The sequence below is a fragment of the Pleurodeles waltl genome, chromosome 2_2 (genome assembly GCF_031143425.1).
Source record: "Pleurodeles waltl isolate 20211129_DDA chromosome 2_2, aPleWal1.hap1.20221129, whole genome shotgun sequence".
Lineage (NCBI taxonomy): Eukaryota > Metazoa > Chordata > Amphibia > Caudata > Salamandridae > Pleurodeles > Pleurodeles waltl.
In genome coordinates, this window is record NC_090439.1 from 890,055,411 (window position 1) to 890,073,577 (window position 18,167).

Genomic DNA, 18,167 nt, shown 5'->3' on the forward strand with positions numbered 1-18,167 from the left:
CACTACATCAAAATTACACACAATCAATTTAGAACCATGTTTTTAAAAGGATTGACTAAACTTACTAAAACATAAGGAAAAATACTTATCAGTAATTTTTAAGGGCTTGCATTTCAATATTGCTTTTCAAATTCTCAACATTTAGTGTAAGAAACTTTGAGACATTTTCTTGGTGGTTTTATCCATGTCAAAGAAGCCAGACGAACAAGCAACATCTGAAACAGTGCAGTCTTCAATGTTTCAAGTGATTTGACCCATTTCACTTCCTTTAAGGCCAAAGGTCACCAGTGCTGTAGGGGGCTGGTACAGTCTAGCTGTTCATAGCCAATTTCTAAACTGTTGTCTCCACGATGGGGTCGAAAATTCGACACGCAAGTGGTGGTTGCTGCAAGGTCTACGTTGTACAATATTGCAAAACAAATGTAGCCAACAGGTTGGGTGTGGGGGAAGAGCACACCTGGGCATAATTTCGGCTTGCTTCACATGTCAAAAACTACATCACATAACAAGGAACCGTTTCTGGTCTATGACTTTGCTTTTTTGAGTTCAAATATAGCAAGAATCATATGTTCATCACAGTTGGTTATTTTCAATGTGTGTATAATACAAGTCGGCAAGTCTGACAGCTAGGCTACCATTGTTAGGCAAAAGACTGCAACAAAGCTACATGAAACCCTAAGAAGGCGATGCTCCTCTCCACCAACTTCAGTTTTGGTGAGGGAAGCCCTAACAAAGTAAACAGACAGGCTGTGTTACATTCACTATAGACAAAAGAGCACCATTCAGAGAGATCCACAATTTTGCGCTGCCAAACTTAGCACTTAATGGAGAGCATATATGCAGGTTAAACGTTCAGCTAAGCAACCATTCACCCTACCCCAAAATCGAATTCTGGTTGACCTAATGTTACATTTAGAGGATGGCCATTAGGTCTCCTAGGAAGGGTCTGAACTACAAGGGCTGCTACTTCATAATCTGGCAAGATGGACGGTGCCCTAGCCTCACTTTGTTAAAGGTACACTTCGGGTGCATTTCCTTTCAATTAAACTGGAATCAGTTGTTGAACTTCTCTTATTTAAATGTAGAGCGCCTGCAAAGATCTTGCAGATTGCTAAATTCACTGGAAGAACAACTTTAACACAGGTCAGTAGATATGGCCAGACAAAGAAATGCAGAATCCTGTAAGAGGACTAATTTAATTGTCTTCATCAAAGTGATAGCATCTTCGAAAATGTCACTGTATATTACAAAACTGCAGAGGCTGCTAACAGATTATAAATTTCACCTGCCAGGATTAAGGTGAAATCCTTAGGCACCAGGCTTTCGAGTCTAGAGGTAATGGGGTATTGCGCCCCTATATCTACCCAGTGACATCCATAGAAAAATTACTCTATGTAAGAGTAGAAGCTCATGGGACTGTGTAGGAAAATGGCTCCCTGTTGCAGTTACCCCCCACTTTTTGCCTGATATTGATGCTGACTTGACTAGGAAGTGTGCTGGGACCCTGCTAACCAGGCCCCAGCACCAATGTTCTTTCAGTAAAAATGTACCATTGTTTCCACAATTGGCACACCCCTGGAACACAGATAAGTCCCTTGTAACAGGTACCAGTGGTACCAAGGGCCTTGTGACCAGGTAAGGCCCCTAAGCGCTGCAGCATGTGTTGTGGCATCCTAAGGGACCCCTCACCTAACACATGCACACTGCCATTGCAGATTGTGAGTGTTGGTGGGGAGAAAAAGGCAAAGTCGACATGGCATCCCCCTCAGGATGCCATGCACACAAAATACTGCCTGTGGTATAGGTAAGCCTCCCCTCTAGCAGGCCTTACAGCCCTAAGACAGGGTGCACTATAACACAGGTGAGGGCATAGCTGCATGAGCAATATGCACCTACTGTGTTTAAGTCTATTCTTAGACATTGTAAGTACAGCGTGGCCATATTAAATATATGGTCTGGGAGTTTGTCATTACAAACTCTACAGCGCCATAATGGCTACTCTGAACACTGGGAAGTTTGGTATCAAACTTCTCAGAATAAAAGACCCACACTAATGCCAGTGCTGGATTTATTACAAAATGCACACAGAGGGCATCTTAGAGATGCCCCTGTATTTTACCCAATCCTTCAGTGCAGGACTGACTGGTCTGTGCCAGTCTGCCACTGAGATGAGTTTCTGACTCCCTGGGGTGAGAGCCTTTGTGCTCTCTGGGGCCAGAAACAAAGCCTGCACTGGGTGGAGATGCTTCTCACCTCCTCCTGCAGGAACTGAAGGCTCACCCCCTTTGTTACTGCGCCACAGGGCATCCCAGCTAGTGGAGATGCCCGCCCCTCCGGCCACTGCCCCCACTTTTGGCGGCAAGGCTGGAGGAGATAATAAGAAAAACAAGGAGGAGTCACCCCCCCCAGTCAGGACAGCCCCTATGGTGTCCTGAGCTGAGGTGACTGACTTTTAGAAATCCTCCATCTTGTAGTAGGAGGATTCCCCCAATACGATTAGGGATGTGCCCCCCTCCCCACAGGGAGGAGGCACAAAGAGGGTGTAGCCACCCTCAAGGACAGTAGCCATTGGCTACTGCCCTCCCAGACCTAAACACACCCCTAAATTCAGTATATAGGGGCTCCCCAGAACCTAGGAAACTAGATTCCGGCAACCTAAAGAAGGAGGACTGCTAACCTGAAGCCCTGCAGTGAAGACTGCGATGACAACTGATTTGGCCCCAGCCCCACCGGCCTGTCTCCCTACTTCGACGAAAACTGCAACAGCAACGCATCCAACAGGGACCCGCGACCTCTGAAGCCTCAGAGGACTGCCCTGCACCCAAAGGACCAAGAGGTGTCCTGTGAACAGCAGCTCTGTTCAACCATCTGCAACTTTCTGCAACCAAGAAGCAAATTTAAAGACTCCACGTTTCCCGCCGGAAGCGTGAGACTTTCCACTCTACACCCGACACCCCCGGCTCGACCTGCAGAAAACAAACACCTCAGGGAGGACTCCCCGGCGACTACGAGCCCCTGAGTAACCAGAGACGACCCTCCTGAGCCCCCACAGCGTCGCCTGCAGAGGAAATCCAGAGGCTCCCCCTGACCGTAACCGCCTGTAACAAGGGACCCAACACCTGGAACCAACACTGCACCCGCAGCCCCCAGGACCTGAAGGAACAGAACTCCAGTGCAGGAGCGACCCACAGGTGAACCTCTGCATAGCCCAGGTGGTGGCTACCCCGAGGAGCCCCCCCTGTGGCTGCCTGCATCGTTGAAGAGACCACCGGGTCTCCCCATTGGTTCCAATACAAAACCCGACACCTGTTTGCACTCTGCACCCAGCCGCCCCTGTGTCGCTGAGGTTGTACTTTCTGTGCCTGCTTGTGTCCCCCGCGGTTTGCCCTCCAAGAACACGGGTACTTACCTGCTGGCAGACAGGAACCGGGGCACCCCTGTTTCCATTCAAGCCTATGTGTTTTGGGCACCTCTTTGACCTCTGCACCTGACCGGCCCTCACCGACTTAATTTTATGAGGCCATGAGCCTCATTTTTGGGTGGACCGACCCCCGATACAGCACCTTCAGGCCTAAGGGGTTTGGTCGAGGGGCCTTCGGGTTCCGCATTTGCTGCTTCGGCTCCGGCACCCGAGGTCCCCTCCGGATCTGCACCAATGCTGGTCGTACCACTGAGACCTTCCCTGGTGCCGGTTGGATTGTCGACGCTCCCGACATCGGTAGTGCCCAAAATCGCCGTCCCGATCATTTTCCCCGACGACTGAGTCGAAGCAGCATCGGCTGCCTCTGTCCTTGATGGGGCCTACTCACCCCAGGTCGGAATTGGACCCTTTTCCCTATGGGTATGACAGACTCCCAGACCATATACTCTTATTGCTACCCTGCACTTACAATGTCTAAGGTTTTGCTTAGACACTGTAGGGGCATAGTGCTCATGCACCTATGCCCTCACCTGTGGTATAGTGCACCCTGCCTTAGGGCTGTAAGGCCTGCTAGAGGGGTGACTTATCTATGCCATTGGCAGTGCGAGGTTGGCATGGCACCCTGAGGGGAGTGCCATGTCGACTTAGTCATTTTCTCCCCACCAGGACACACAAGCTGGCAAGCAGTGTGTCTGTGCTGAGTGAGGGGTCCCCAGGGTGGCATAAGACATGCTGCAGCCCTTAGAGACCTTCCCTGGCATCAGGGCCCTTGGTACCAGGGGTGTCAGTTACAAGGGACTTACCTGGATGCCAGGGTGTGCCAATTGTGGAGACAAAGGTACAGGTTAGGGAAAGAACACTGGTGCTGGGGCAGGTTAGCAGGCCTCAGCACACTTTCAAATCATAACTTGGCATCAGCAAAGGCAAAAAGTCAGGGGCTAACCATGCCAAGGAGGCATTTCCTTACAGTAGCTCTCTCCGGATCAGGATGTGGCGCGGAAAGAAAAGAACTGACGTCACTGCACTGAGGCGGCATCTATGTAGTACTTCCGACGTCATCACAGTGACTACAACACCAACGACGCCTGAGGAGTCGACTGATTCCACCTACCGACAAGCAAGGGTATTGCTCAAAGAAAATCTCTGGATCCAGTTTGACGCCTGGGGGAAATTCTAAGGTAAGGAAATCTGCAACTAGAAGTCTCTATCAGATAAACCTGATTGACTCTCGACTCACCCTGAACACTTTGAGGTACAACTAGATACTAACAAAAATGAACAGGAAAATTGTTAACAGATAAACTGTTAAGTGAGTCCTGTAAATACTGAGTACTTAGCACCATCAAATCACTAACAAATAAAATATAAATCAAAGTGACACTACCCTCAGAACTTAAGAGGAAGCATATGAGGGAGGAATTAGGGTTGATTTTTACAATATAGGGACTGATTGAGCAGAAAGATAGTTTCTTACCTGTAACTCAAGTTCTCTCGGAGGGGTATTTCCATGATAGTCATAAGCGTAGAATAATTCCCCGCCCACCTGCGGGGACCCCGGAGCACTTTTTTGCAATATCACTTCTTAAGTGTCCCTGTTCGCCTCCCTTCAGGAAGGCCTGTCAAGACACTTAAGAATGTTCTCATGCAGCCTATAGGAAGGGCTACAGTGTTCAAGCTCCTGCATTCAGATTAGCCTGGAAGTAAAAATATTAAATGTTTGTCAAATAAAATTCATTTTCCAAACCTGCTACTTCCAAAACTTTTTATTTTCACAAAACCCCTATAAAGGAGTGCAGAACAGTGTAGTCCGTAGGCTGTCATTAGAATTGAAGAAAAGGGATACTGTGCCTTTAAGAACAGCCAGTCCTCCAGTATCCCATCATGCCTAGAGAGAGGCTGTTACCTCAGTTCTTTTTGCAGATAGTTACTGACTGACAATCAGAATAAACATATCAAGACCTCTAACTGTTCCCCCCGGGGAGAGGAGGGAGGGTTGCTTATGACTATCATGGAAATACCCCTACGAGAGAAATGGAGTTACAGGTAAGGAACTATACCTTCTCTCGTAGGGGATTTCCATGTATAGTCATAAGCGTAGAATAGAATACCAAGCTCATCCCCCACACCAGCGGAGGAACAGTTCGAGTAAACCATACAGATGTACTCAAGCAAACAGGTTTCTCAGTGAAGCCTGTCCTACACGAGCATCTGCTCTAGCGTTCGAATCTAAACAATGTTTAGTAAATGTGTGAACTGATTTCCACGCTGCAGCTTTACAAATGTCTGCTAAAGGAACATTGCGCAATAGAGCAGAGGTAGCCGCTTTTCCTCTGGTGGAATGGGCTCTAGGCCTACCCTGTAAGGTTTTCTTAGCTAGTTGGTAACACAATAAAATACAAGAGACTATCCATCTCGCTATTGATTGCTTGGAGGTGGCTAAGCCAGTTTGAACAGGTCCGTAATTAACAAACAGTTGTGTAGTTCTCCGAACAGGAGTGGTCTTATCTAGATAAAACTTTAGTACTCTCTTAACATCTAGGGAATGGAGAGCCCTCTCAGCTGGAGTGGAAGGGTTTGGAAAGAATGTGGGCAAGGCAATTGACTGGTTAATGTGGAAGTCGGATATGACCTTAGGTACAGGTTAGGGAAAGAACACTGGTGCTGAGGCCTGGTTAGCAGGCCTCAGCACACTTTCAAATCATAACTTGGCATCAGCAAAGGCAAAAAGTCAGGGGGTAACCATGCCAAGGAGGCATTTCCTTACAAGCGTACAGAAATCTGTTGGACCAGTCTATCCACAGAGCATTGCCCTGCGACTGTGGGTGGTAAAATCTGGCGGAGAAGTTGTGGCATTTCCTGTTTTCTTCTGTGGCACAGAAGGTGTGCCCCACAAACGGAAAATGTCTTGAGTGACGTCTTCATTGAGCACCCACTTGTGGTGGTCTTCGAGAACTCTGTTGAGGGCATCCGCTTGACTGTTCTGAACGCCTGGCAGATGGATAGCCACTATGTTAAATTTTCTGGCCAGGAGCCAGTGCCAAATTGTCCGGGACTACTGAGACAGGATTCTGGATCTGGTGCCCCCTTGTTTGTTCAGGCAGAACATAGTGGTGGCATTGTCCGTCTGCACCAGCATGCTGTGTGCCGTGATTGAGGGTAGGAACGCCTTGAGAGCCAGGTGTACCGCTCGTAGCTTTAGAAGATTGATGTGGTATAACGATTCCTTCTGTGACCATCAGCCATGAATCTGCAGGTGATACATATGAGCTCCCCATCCTAGGAGAGAGGCATCTGTCACAATAGTCTGCATTGGAGGCTGCGCCTGGAAAGGCATCCCCTTTAGGATGTTGGATGGGCAGCACCACCAAGTTAGAGATGTGAGAGCATTGAGGTGAATGCGATCCTCCCAGTTCCCCGAGCACTGCTCCCACTGGTTCACCAGGCATTCCTGAAGCGGACGCATGTGGAGGCGAGCATTGGCTGTCAGGTAAATGCAGGATGCCATGGATCCGAGGAGTGAGGAGACTGTCCGCACTGTTGGGAGACTCGTTATCTGGAGATTCCGACACTTCCGTAGAATAGATAAGCGTTGTTCCTCCGAAGGACACACTTTTGCCTGCAGTGTTTCTATGGTAGCTCCTAAGTAATGTAGCCTCTCGACTGGTACTACTGTTGATTTTTGAAAGTTGATATGAAGAACTAACCGGTACTTTGGGCTGTGGCACTCGCCGTTTTCATCATGGACTCTGCCGAGCCACAGACCTTACGACCTGTCGAGTTCAGTGGCCTACTCTCCTTATCTGGAGGAGAAGTGGAGGATGGAGAAGTTGCGTGGGCCTTGCGTGCCGCCAAAATAACGACTGAGTCCGGTGGCGGATCAGAACGCAAGAAGAGCGGATCTTGCGCCAGAGGGTGGTACTTCTTTTGCAGCCTGGACGGTGCAGGCCTTGTCACTGCCGGCGGAGGAAGACCTCCATAGAGGGCTCCAGGAGGCCAGGTACTAGAGGGAGCAATGGCCTGGCCGCTGACCGCTGTTGAAGCGACTCGAAAATGACCGATGTCAATGGCATAGGAGCAGCCATCGGTATACTTAGCTTCGACGCCCCCGGACTAAATCCTCATGAATTGGTATTAATATCATCCACCGGAGAGGACCGAGGAGGAGGACAGTCTGACAACGTAAGTGAATATTCTCTGGTGGAGGACCAAGAGTCTCTGTCGTGCTCCCTTGAACTTGATCTACGCCTCGATCGGCGGCGCAATCTTGATCTGGAGGAGTCCCGTTCACGGCGTGAACGATGGCGTGATGCAGAATGCGGTCTAGCCGGTACATTAACCGGATCTTGAGGTGCCAGGAATGGTGTTGGTTGTGGCGCCTCCTGGCCAGTTGGCTGCGGCGGCGTTGCCGGAAGCTCTGGAGGAGGAGATTGAGGCGGAGACAGATGAGAAGAAGGAGAGGAAGTGAGCAGCACTACCGAGGAAGAGCGCTCCGATGAGGAATAAATTCTCCGCCTCTTGCGATCCTTCAACGTCGACGGCCTCCTCGACGTCTATCTTCCTCTCCGTCTCGACATCGACGCCGCGTGTGGCGACGAACCATGTTTACGTTGACCCCGACGACACCAATCTGCTCCTAGACGCTGTGCGTCTCGGGGTGTTAGACATCGTACTTTGCCCCGACGCCGACTGGTGGCTTCTGAACGACATCGAACCGGACTTCAATGGCGAACATGTCGGCGCCGTACCTCCTCTTGACGTCGACCTTCTCGACGTCGACCGGGACCAATGTCTTCTTCGCCCTGACGAGCGCCTCTCAGACCTCCCACCTCCCACGACCACTGGAGGCTGAGGTATGAGCCCTGGTGGAAGACTGACCTTCCCCTCGCTCAGAGGTCCCCCTGGTTCCTTGTCTTCTTCTCTCTGCTCGCCCTTGAAGGCGAATGTTCTCTCTGTCACGCAAAGTTCGCCTGGAGAACGTCTTGCAGATGCTGGAGGAGGCAGGAATGTGAGATGAGGGTAGACAAACAATACAGAGCTCATGAGGTTCTGTTTTAGCCTTTTTTCTGCCACATTTATGGCACTTATCAAACAAGGAAGGCATTTTGTTGAAAAAAGTCTAAAAGTTCTGTCAGAAAACTTCAAAATGTAGTAGAGAAAGACAAAAGACGTCGAATGAAGCCTTTTTTCAGAACTTTTCTCTGAAATTTTGAAGGAAAAAACTTAAAACGGTTGAGTTCAATGCTCCAGGGTCCTGTCAGCAGGTGCCAGAAAAAAAGAACTGAGGTAACAGCCTCTCTCTAGGCATGATGGGACACTGGAGGACTGGCTGTTCTTAAAGGCACAGTATCCCTTTTCTTCAATTCTAATGACAGCCTATGGACTACACTGTTCTGCACTCCTTTATAGGGGTTTTGTGAAAATAAAAAGTTTTGGAAGTAGCAGGTTTGGAAAATGAATTTTATTTGACAAACATTTAATATTTTTACTTCCAGGCTAATCTGAATGCAGGAGCTTGAACACTGTAGCCCTTCCTATAGGCTGCATGGGAACATTCTTAAGTGGCTTGACAGGCCTTCCTGAAGGGAGGCGAACAGGGACACTTAAGTGATATTGCAAAAAGTGCTCCGGGGTCCCCGCAGGCGGGTGGGGAATTATTCTACGCTTATGACTATACATGGAAATCCCCTACGAGAGAAGCTAGGTACACAGCATTGCTCTTGACCTGTTGACCATGAAGGCATCTTCTCCTATGTCACCCTGTGAGCATATGCAACAGTATACAAAATACTAGGACACAGCGAAAGATACATGTAGTAAGTATTCTACAGGGAGTGCAGAATTATTAGGCAAATGAGTATTTTGACCACATCATCCTCTTTATGCATGTTGTCTTACTCCAAGCTGTATAGGCTCGAAAGCCTACTACCAATTAAGCATATTAGGTGATGTGCATCTCTGTAATGATAAGGGGTGTGGTCTAATGACATCAACACCCTATATCAGGTGTGCATAATTATTAGGCAACTTCCTTTCCTTTGGCAAAATGGGTCAAAAGAAGGACTTGACAGGCTCAGAAAAATCAAAAATAGTGAGATATCTTGCAGAGGGATGCAGCACTCTTAAAATTGCAAAGCTTCTGAAGCGTGATCATCGAACAATCAAGCGTTTAATTCAAAATAGTCAGCAGGGTCGCAAGAAGCGTGTGGAAAAACCAAGGCGCAAAATAACTGCCCATGAACTGAGAAAAGTCAAGCGTGCAGCTGCCACGATGCCACTTGCCACCAGTTTGGCCATATTTCAGAGCTGCAACATCACTGGAGTGCCCAAAAGCACAAGGTGTGCAATACTCAGAGACATGGCCAAGGTAAGAAAGGCTGAAAGACGACCACCACTGAACAAGACACAAACTGAAACGTCAAGACTGGGCCAAGAAATATCTCAAGACTGATTTTTCTAAGGTTTTATGGACTGATGAAATGAGAGTGAGTCTTGATGGGCCAGATGGATGGGCCCGTGGCTGGATTGGTAAAGGGCAGAGAGCTCCAGTCCGACTCAGACGCCAGCAAGGTGGAGGTGGAGTACTGGTTTGGGCTGGTATCATCAAAGATGAGCTTGTGGGGCCTTTTCGGGTTGAGGATGGAGTCAAGCTCAACTCCCAGTCCTACTGCCAGTTCCTGGAAGACACCTTCAAGCAGTGGTACAGGAAGAAGTCTGCATCCTTCAAGAAAAACATGATTATCATGCAGGACAATGCTCCATCACACGCGTCCAAGTACTCCACAGCGTGGCTGGCAAGAAAGGGTATAAAAGAAGGAAATCTAATGACATGGCCTCCTTGTTCACCTGATCTGAACCCCATTGAGAACCTGTGGTCCATCATCAAATGTGAGATTTACAAGGAGGGAAAACAGTACACCTCTCTGAACAGTGTCTGGGAGGCTGTGGTTGCTGCTGCACGCAATGTTGATGGTGAACAGATCAAAACACTGACAGAATCCATGGATGGCAGGCTTTTGAGTGTCCTTGCAAAGAAAGGTGGCTATATTGGTCACTGATTTGTTTTTGTTTTGTTTTTGAATGTCAGAAATGTATATTTGTGAATGTTGAGATGTTATATTGGTTTCACTGGTAATAATAAATAATTGAAATGGGTATATATTTGTTTTTTGTTAAGTTGCCTAATAATTATGCACAGTAATAGTCACCTGCACACACAGATATCCCCCTAACATAGCTAAAACTAAAAACAAACTAAAAACTACTTCCAAAAATATTCAGCTTTGATATTAATGAGTTTTTTGGGTTCATTGAGAACATGGTTGTTCAATAATAAAATTAATCCTCAAAAATACAACTTGCCTAATAATTCTGCACTCCCTGTAGAAGGCAGACAGAAATTAAATATACTTGGAAAAAGCTGAAAATGTTGAATTAGGCAGATTTTCAAAGTTGAAATGTGAGGTGGAATAGGAGTTTTGGAGGAGCATCCAAGTTCTCCGCTGTATCTGCGAAAACTCTAAAGAGATGCATTTCAGTTACTAAAAGGTTTGGTGACAGCTGAGAACCAGGTTTTGATCAACTTTTCTCCTTAAATCAAGATAGAAATAGATTTGTTAAAATAGCCCTTTTCAACACAAAACCAAAGACATAAGTATGTATATTAGGTGAGTTTCTCTAATTTCAACAAGTGTATCGCATTGTAATGACATACATATCTGGAAGACACATTATTCTTACTGGTTGTATTGCAAGGACACGAGGGTGGAGTCTTTCTCCGAGTGCTTGTCGATGTAACGGAACAGGATCTGAATCATCACCAGGATTTCCTTCTGATGGTGGCCTGTATGGGCGTGTATCAATAGAAAGCTGTCTTCTAAAATCCCTAAAATAGACATGATGATGATTATTTGTGGAAAAAAATGTGGCTTAAGCCACACCATAAAATGATAATCAACTGTCTACTTTACAATACAGATTTGGATTGGGCAGGACAAAGTAAAATTAATTCCACATGATTCAATGTGAAGAAGCACGCTGGTGATCAGTCAAATATGTAACAAAGACTAGATGATTGCCTAATGAGGAATGCTTTAAGGAATTGTTTTTTTTTTTTTTTTTTTTGCTATGGCACAAATGTAAAAGTTACTTGCCTTTGGTAATACTCCTCCTGGTGGAAACCAGAAACTGCTTGAGCTCAGTAAAATATCACTTTGCTTCCCACTCTCTGATCATTTTTGGATGCATCAGGGCATACCTGACAAACTGAGTTATGGCAAAAGCCCAGGTACCAGAGACACATCCTGTTCTGGAAGCAGGGGGTAGGAGGGTGGGGATCACATATTCTTTCCTGGCTCACTGTAGAAAGTTGGGAGCGAAGCTCTGAATCTGTGTTGAAAGGTGCAGAAAGAAAGGTACTGAAGTCAGCCCATACAAGTTGTACCTATTTGCAGGTCAACTCCAGCACTTCTGGAGAAGTGACAAGATCACTGCTGAGTCAGATGACACCATTTGACAGCATGCAGGAGTAACTGACTGTAGGAAGTTGGCTCTGTATATACTATTTCAAAGTAAGAAGTAGTGGGCACAGATTCCAAGGGTTCCCCTTCGAGGTAAGATAGTGGCAAAAAGAGATAATTCTAATGCTCTAATTTTGTGGTAGTGTGATTGAGCAGTAGGCTTATCAGAGGGTAGTGTTAAGCATTTGTTGTACACACACAGGCAATAAATGAGGAACACACACTCAAAGACTTAACTCCAAGCCAATAGGTTTTTATATATAAAAATATATTTTCTTAGTTTATGTTAAGAACCACACGTTCAAGATTTACAAGTAATATTTCAAATGAAAGGTATTTCACTCAGGTATTCTAGGAACTTTGAATAATCACAATAGCATGTACAGTTTTGACTAAAATGGCATTAGCTATTTTAAAAGTGGACACTGCAAAAATCAACAGTTCCTGGGGGAAGTAAGTAAATGTTAAGTTCACAGGTAAGTAAAACACCTATAGGGTTCAAAGTTGGGTCCAAGGTAGCCCACCGTTGGGGGTTCAAGGTAACCCCAAACTTACCACACCAGCAGCTCAGGGCCAGTCAGGTGCAGAAGTCAAAGAGGTGCCCAAAACACATAGGCTCTAATGGAGAACAGGGGTGTCCTGGTTCCAGTCTGCCAGCAGATAAGTACTCGCGTCCTCGGAGGGCAGACCAGGGGGGTTTTGTAGGGCACCAGGGGGACACAAGCAGGCACAGAAAGTACACCCTCAGTGGCGGCCGGGTGCAGAGTGCAAACCGGGGTGTTTCTTCAACGATGCAGGCAGGCACAGGGGGGGCTCCTCGGGGTAGCCACCACCTGGGCTAGGCAGAGGGTCGCCTGGGGGGTAAGGAGGAGCCTCTGGATTTCCTCTGCAGGCGTCGCTGTGGGGGCTCAGGGGCGTCGTCTCTGGTTACTCACAGAGGTGTTTCTGAAGGTCGAGCCGGGGGCGTCGGGCGCAGAGTGGAAAGTCTCACGCTTCCGGCGGGAAACGTGGATTCTTTAAAGTTGCTTCTTTGTAGCAGAAAGTTGCAGATGGTTGGAGAGCCGCTGTTCACGGGAGCTTCTTGGTCCTTTGGGTGCAGGGCAGTCCTCTGAGGCTTCAGAGGTCGCTGGTCCATGTTGGATGCATCGCTGTTGCAGCTTTCGTCGACGTAGGGAGACAGGCCGGTGGGGCTGGGGCCAAATCAGTTGTCCTCTCCGTCTTCACTGCAGGGCTTCAGGTCAGCAGTCCTTTATCTTTAGGTTGCAGGAATCCAGTTTCCTAGGTTCTGGGGGGCCCTAAATACTGAATTTAGGGGTCTGTTTAGGTCTGGGAGGGCGGTACCCAATGGCTACTGTCCTTGAGGGTGGCTACACCCTTTTTGTGCCTCCTCCCTGTGGATTTCCCCCTAATCCTATTGGGGGAATCCTCCTTCTACACGATGGATGATTTCTAAAAGTAAGAGTCACCTCAGCTCAGGACATCTTAGGGGCTGTCCTGACTGGTGGGTGACTTCTCTTTGTTTTTCTCATTATCTTCTCCAGCCTTGCCACCAAAAGTGGGGACAGTGGCCGGAGGGTGCAGGCATCTCCACTAGCTGGGATGCCCTGGGGCGCTGTAACAAAAAGGGTGAGCCTTTGAGGCTCACCGCCAGGTGTTACAGTTCCTGCATGGGGAGGTGAGAAGCACCTCCACCCAGTACAGGCTTTGTTCCTGGCCACAGAGTGACAAAGGCACTCTCCCCATGTGGCCAGCAACATGTCTGGTGTGTGGCAGGCTGGCAAAAACTAGTTAGCCTACACTGGAAGTCGGGTATGTTTTCAGGGGGCATCTCTAAGATGCCCTCTGGGTGTATTTTACAATAAATTGCACACTGGCATCAGTGTGCATTTATTGTGCTGAGAAGTTTGATACCAAACTTCCCAGTTTTCAGTGTAGCCATTATGGTGCTGTGGAGTTTGTGTATGACAGACTCCCAGACCATATACTCTTATGGCTACACTGCACTTACAATGTCTAAGGATTGGCTTAGACACTGTAGGGGCACAGTGCTCATTCACTTATGCCCTCTTGTGCACCCTGCCTTAGGGCTGTAAGGCCTACTAGAGGGGTGACTTACCTATGCCACAGGCAGTGTGAGGTTGGCATGGCACTCTGAGGGGAGTGCCATGTCGACTTAGTCCTTTTCTCCCCACCAGCACACACAAGCTGTGAAGCAGTGTGCATGTGCTGAGTGAGGGGTCCCTAGGGTGGCATAAGACATGCTGCAGCCCTTAGAGACCTTCCCTGGCATCAGGGCCCTTGATACCACGGGTACCAGTTACAAGGGACTTACCTGAGTGCCAGGGTTGTGCCAATTGTGGAGACAAAGGTACAGTTAAGGGAAAGAACACTGGTGCTGGGGCCTGGTTAGCAGGGTCCCAGCACACTTTCAAATTATAACTTAGCATCAGCAAAGGCAAAAAGCCAGGGGGTAACCATGCCAAGGAGGCATTTCCTTACACTGATGTAAAGAATTCAAGCTCTAGTCTGGCACCTGGGAAGAATCTACAGGTTAAAATAGCATTTAGTTCAACATAAACTGTGTAACTCAATTCATAGATGACTGCTTTAGCAAGTGATGTTCCTGTCCTGCATACATGCCCACCTGCAAATGGAATTCTGGTGAATACTCTGTCTAATCAAAGATTAATCAACACTCTCTCGCTTCCCAGTTCTGTGCAGCAGACTCTTGACTCTACTAAAAAGTTCTTGTAAGGAAATGCCTTCCTTTGGCATAGTTACCCCCTAAATGTTTGCCTTTTGTTGATGCCAGTTATGATTGAAAGTGTGCCGGAACCCTGCTAACCAGGTCCCAGGACCAGTATTCTTTCCCTAAGCTCTACCTTTGTTCCCACAATTGGCACAGCCCTGACACACAGATAAGTCCCTTGTAAATGGTACTCCTGGTACCAAGGGCCCTGATGGCAGGCAAGGTCTCTAAGGGCTGCAGCATGTATTATGCCACCCTGGGGACCCCTCACTCAGCACATGCACACTGCCTCATAGCTTGTGTGTGCTGGTGGGGAGAAAAAGACTAAGTCGACATGGCACTCCCCTCAGAGTGCCATGCCAACCTCACACTGCCTGTGGCATAGGTAAGTCACCCTTCTAGCAGGCCTTACAGCCCTAAGGCAGGGTGCACTACACCACAGGTGAAGGCATAGTTGCATGAGCACTATGTCCCTACAGTGTCTAAGCAAAACCGTAGACAGGGTAGCCATAAAGAGTGTATGGGGTCTGGGAGCCTGTCAATTACGAACTCCACAGTACCATAATGGCTACACTGAAATCTTGGAAGTTTGGTATCAAACTTCTCAGCACAATAAATGCACACTGATGCCAGTGTGGGATTTATTGTAAAATACACTCCAGAGGGCATCTTAGAGATGCCCCCTGAAAACATACCCGACTCCAGTGTGGGTGGACTAGTTTTTGCCAGCCTGCCACACACCAGACATGTTGCTGGCCACATGGGGGGGAAGTGCCTTTGTCACTGTAGCCAGAAACAAAGCCTCTACTGGGTGAAGGTGCTTCTCACCTCCCCCTGCAGGAACTGAAACACCTGGTGGTGAGCCTCAAAGGCTCACCCCCTTTGTTAGAGCGCCACAGGGCATCACAGCTAGTGGAGATGCCCGCCCCTCCGGCCACTGCCCCCACTCTTGGCAGCAAGGCTGGAGGAGATAATGAGAAAAACAAGGAGGAGTCAAACCCCAGTCAGGACAGCCCCTGAGGTGTCCTGAGCTGAGGTGACCCCTGCCTTTAGAAATCCTCCATCTTGCAAATGGACGATTCCCCCAATAGGATTAGGGATGTGCCCCCCTCCCCACAGGGAGGAGGCACAAAGAGGGTGTAGCCACCCTCAGGGCCAGTAGCCATTGGCTACTGCCCTCCCAGACCTAAACACACCTCTAAATTGAGTATTTAGGGGCTCCCAGAACCGAGGAAGATAGATTTCTGCAACCTGAAGACAAAGAAGGACTGCTGACCTGAATCTCTGCAGAGAAGACGAAGACACCAACTGCTTTGGCCCCAGCCCTACCGGCCTGTCTCCCCACTTCAAGAAAAACTGCAACAGCGACGCATCCCCCAGGGTCCAGAGACCTCTGAAGCATCAGAGGACTACCCTGCATCTAAAAGGACCAAGAAGCTCCCGAGAACAGCGGCCCTGTTCAACAAACCTGCAACTTTGCAACAAAGAAGCAACTTTTAAAGACCACGTTTCCCGCCGGAAGCGTGAGACTTTCCACTCTGCACCCGACGCCCCCGGCTCGACCTGCGGAAAACTAACTCTACAGGGAGGACTCCCCGGCGACTGCGAGCCCGTGAGTAGCCAGAGTTGACCCCCCCTGAGCCCCCACAGCGACGCCTGCAGAGGAAATCCAGAGGCTCCCCTTGACCGCGACTGCCTGCTTCAAGGAACCAGACGCCTGGAAAACACACTGCACCCGCAGCCCCCAGGACCTGAAGGAACCGAACTCCAGTGCAGGAGTGACCCCCAGGCGACGCTCTGCCTAGCCCAGGTGGTGGCTACCCTGAGGAGCCCCCTTCTGTGCCTGCCTGCATCGTTGAAGAGACCCCTGGGTCTACCCATTGATTCCTATTGAAAACCCAACGCCTGTTTGCACTCTGCACCAGGCCGCCCCTGTGCCGCTGAGGGTGTACTTTCTGTGCCTGCTTGTGTCTCTCCCGGTGCCCTACAAAACCCCCCTGGTCTGCCCTCCGAAGTCACAGGTACTTACCTGGTGGCAGACTGGAACCGGGGCACCCCTATTTCCATTGAAGCCTATGTGTTTTGGGCACCACTTTGACCTCTGCACCTGACCGGCCATGAGCTGCTGGTGTGGTAACTTTGGGGTTGCCTTGAACCCCCAACAGTGGGCTACCTTGGACCCAACTTTGAACCCTGTAAGTGTTTTTCTTACCTGTGAACTTAACCTCCACTTACCTCCTCCAGTAACTGTTGATTTTTGCACTGTGTCCACTTTTAAAATAGCTTATTGCCATTTTTACCAAAACTGTACATGCTATTGTGATTATTCAAAGTTCCTAAGATACCTGAGTGAAATACCTTTCATTTAAAGTATTGTTTGTAAATCTTGAACCTGTGGTTCTTAAAATAAACTAAGAAAAGATAATTTGCTATATAAAAACCTATTGGCCTGGAATTGTCTGAGTGTTTGTTCCTCATTTATTGCCTGTATGTGTACAACAAGTGCTTAACACTACCCTCTGATAAGCCTACTGCTCGACCACACTACCACAAAATAGAGCATTAGAATTATCTCTTTTTGCCACTATCTTACCTCTAAGGGGAACCCTTGGACTCTGTGCATGCTATTTCTTACTTTGAAATAGTACATACAGAGCCAACTTCCTACAGGCACGATGAAGGGAGAGGGAGGAAATACGTGGGCGAGCCCCTTTAAGAACCTACTCACAAGAGGAGATTTAAAGAGTGAGGGCTGATCAGGAAGCCTAAGAAAGGCGGAAATGGCAGACATATACCCCTTAAGGGTGCCCAATGCAGAGCCCTGCTGGGCTAAGGAAAGCATGAACAGAAGAACCTCTAAAAGAGGGGCAGATAGGGGGTCAACAGACTTGTTGGTGCACCATGCCACAAATGTATTCCAACAACAGGCGTATACAGTTTTAGTCGAGGGACGCCTGGCTGCCAATATAACATTGCAGACTTCGGGTGGAGGGGCAAATGGCGTCAACGGTTGCCGCTCAATCTCCACGCATGAAGGCGGAGGTTGGACAGGTTCGGGTGGAGGTCCGTCCCATGCTGCTGCAACAGAAGATCCGCCCGAAGAGGCAGTCCGAGTGGAGGATCGAATGACATACTCAGTAGCTCGGGATACCACACTCTTCGAGCCCAGTCCGGAGCCACCAAGATAAATTGGGTCCAGTCACTCTTGATCTTCTTGAGAACTCTGGGCAGAAGAGGGATAGGCGGGAAGGCGTAAAGGAGGCCGGAGTTCCACTCGAGACGAAAAGCGTCTCTGAGCGAGTGCCGCCTTGGATACTCCAATGCGCAAAATAGCTGACATTGCGCGTTCTCTGTGGAGGCGAACAGATCTAGCCATAGCTCTCCCCACTTGAGAAAGAGACCTTGCGCCACCTCCCGATGGAGATGCCATTCGTGATCAGCCGTGCATCGACGGCTGAGTTCATCTGCTGATGTTGAACCA

General features: G+C 48.5%; 1 protein-coding gene across 8 annotated transcripts in view; it reads right to left on the minus strand.

The window, feature by feature from the left end:
- Positions 1–18,167, minus strand: part of UBR5 (ubiquitin protein ligase E3 component n-recognin 5) — a 1,605,594-nt gene that overhangs the window by 180,882 nt on the left and 1,406,545 nt on the right. For all 8 annotated transcript variants that reach the window (XM_069220579.1, XM_069220580.1, XM_069220578.1 and 5 more), the window contains one exon: positions 11,159–11,303. In XM_069220579.1, the coding sequence (XP_069076680.1) occupies positions 11,159–11,303 (145 nt within the window). The remainder of the gene's footprint in view (positions 1–11,158; positions 11,304–18,167) is intronic.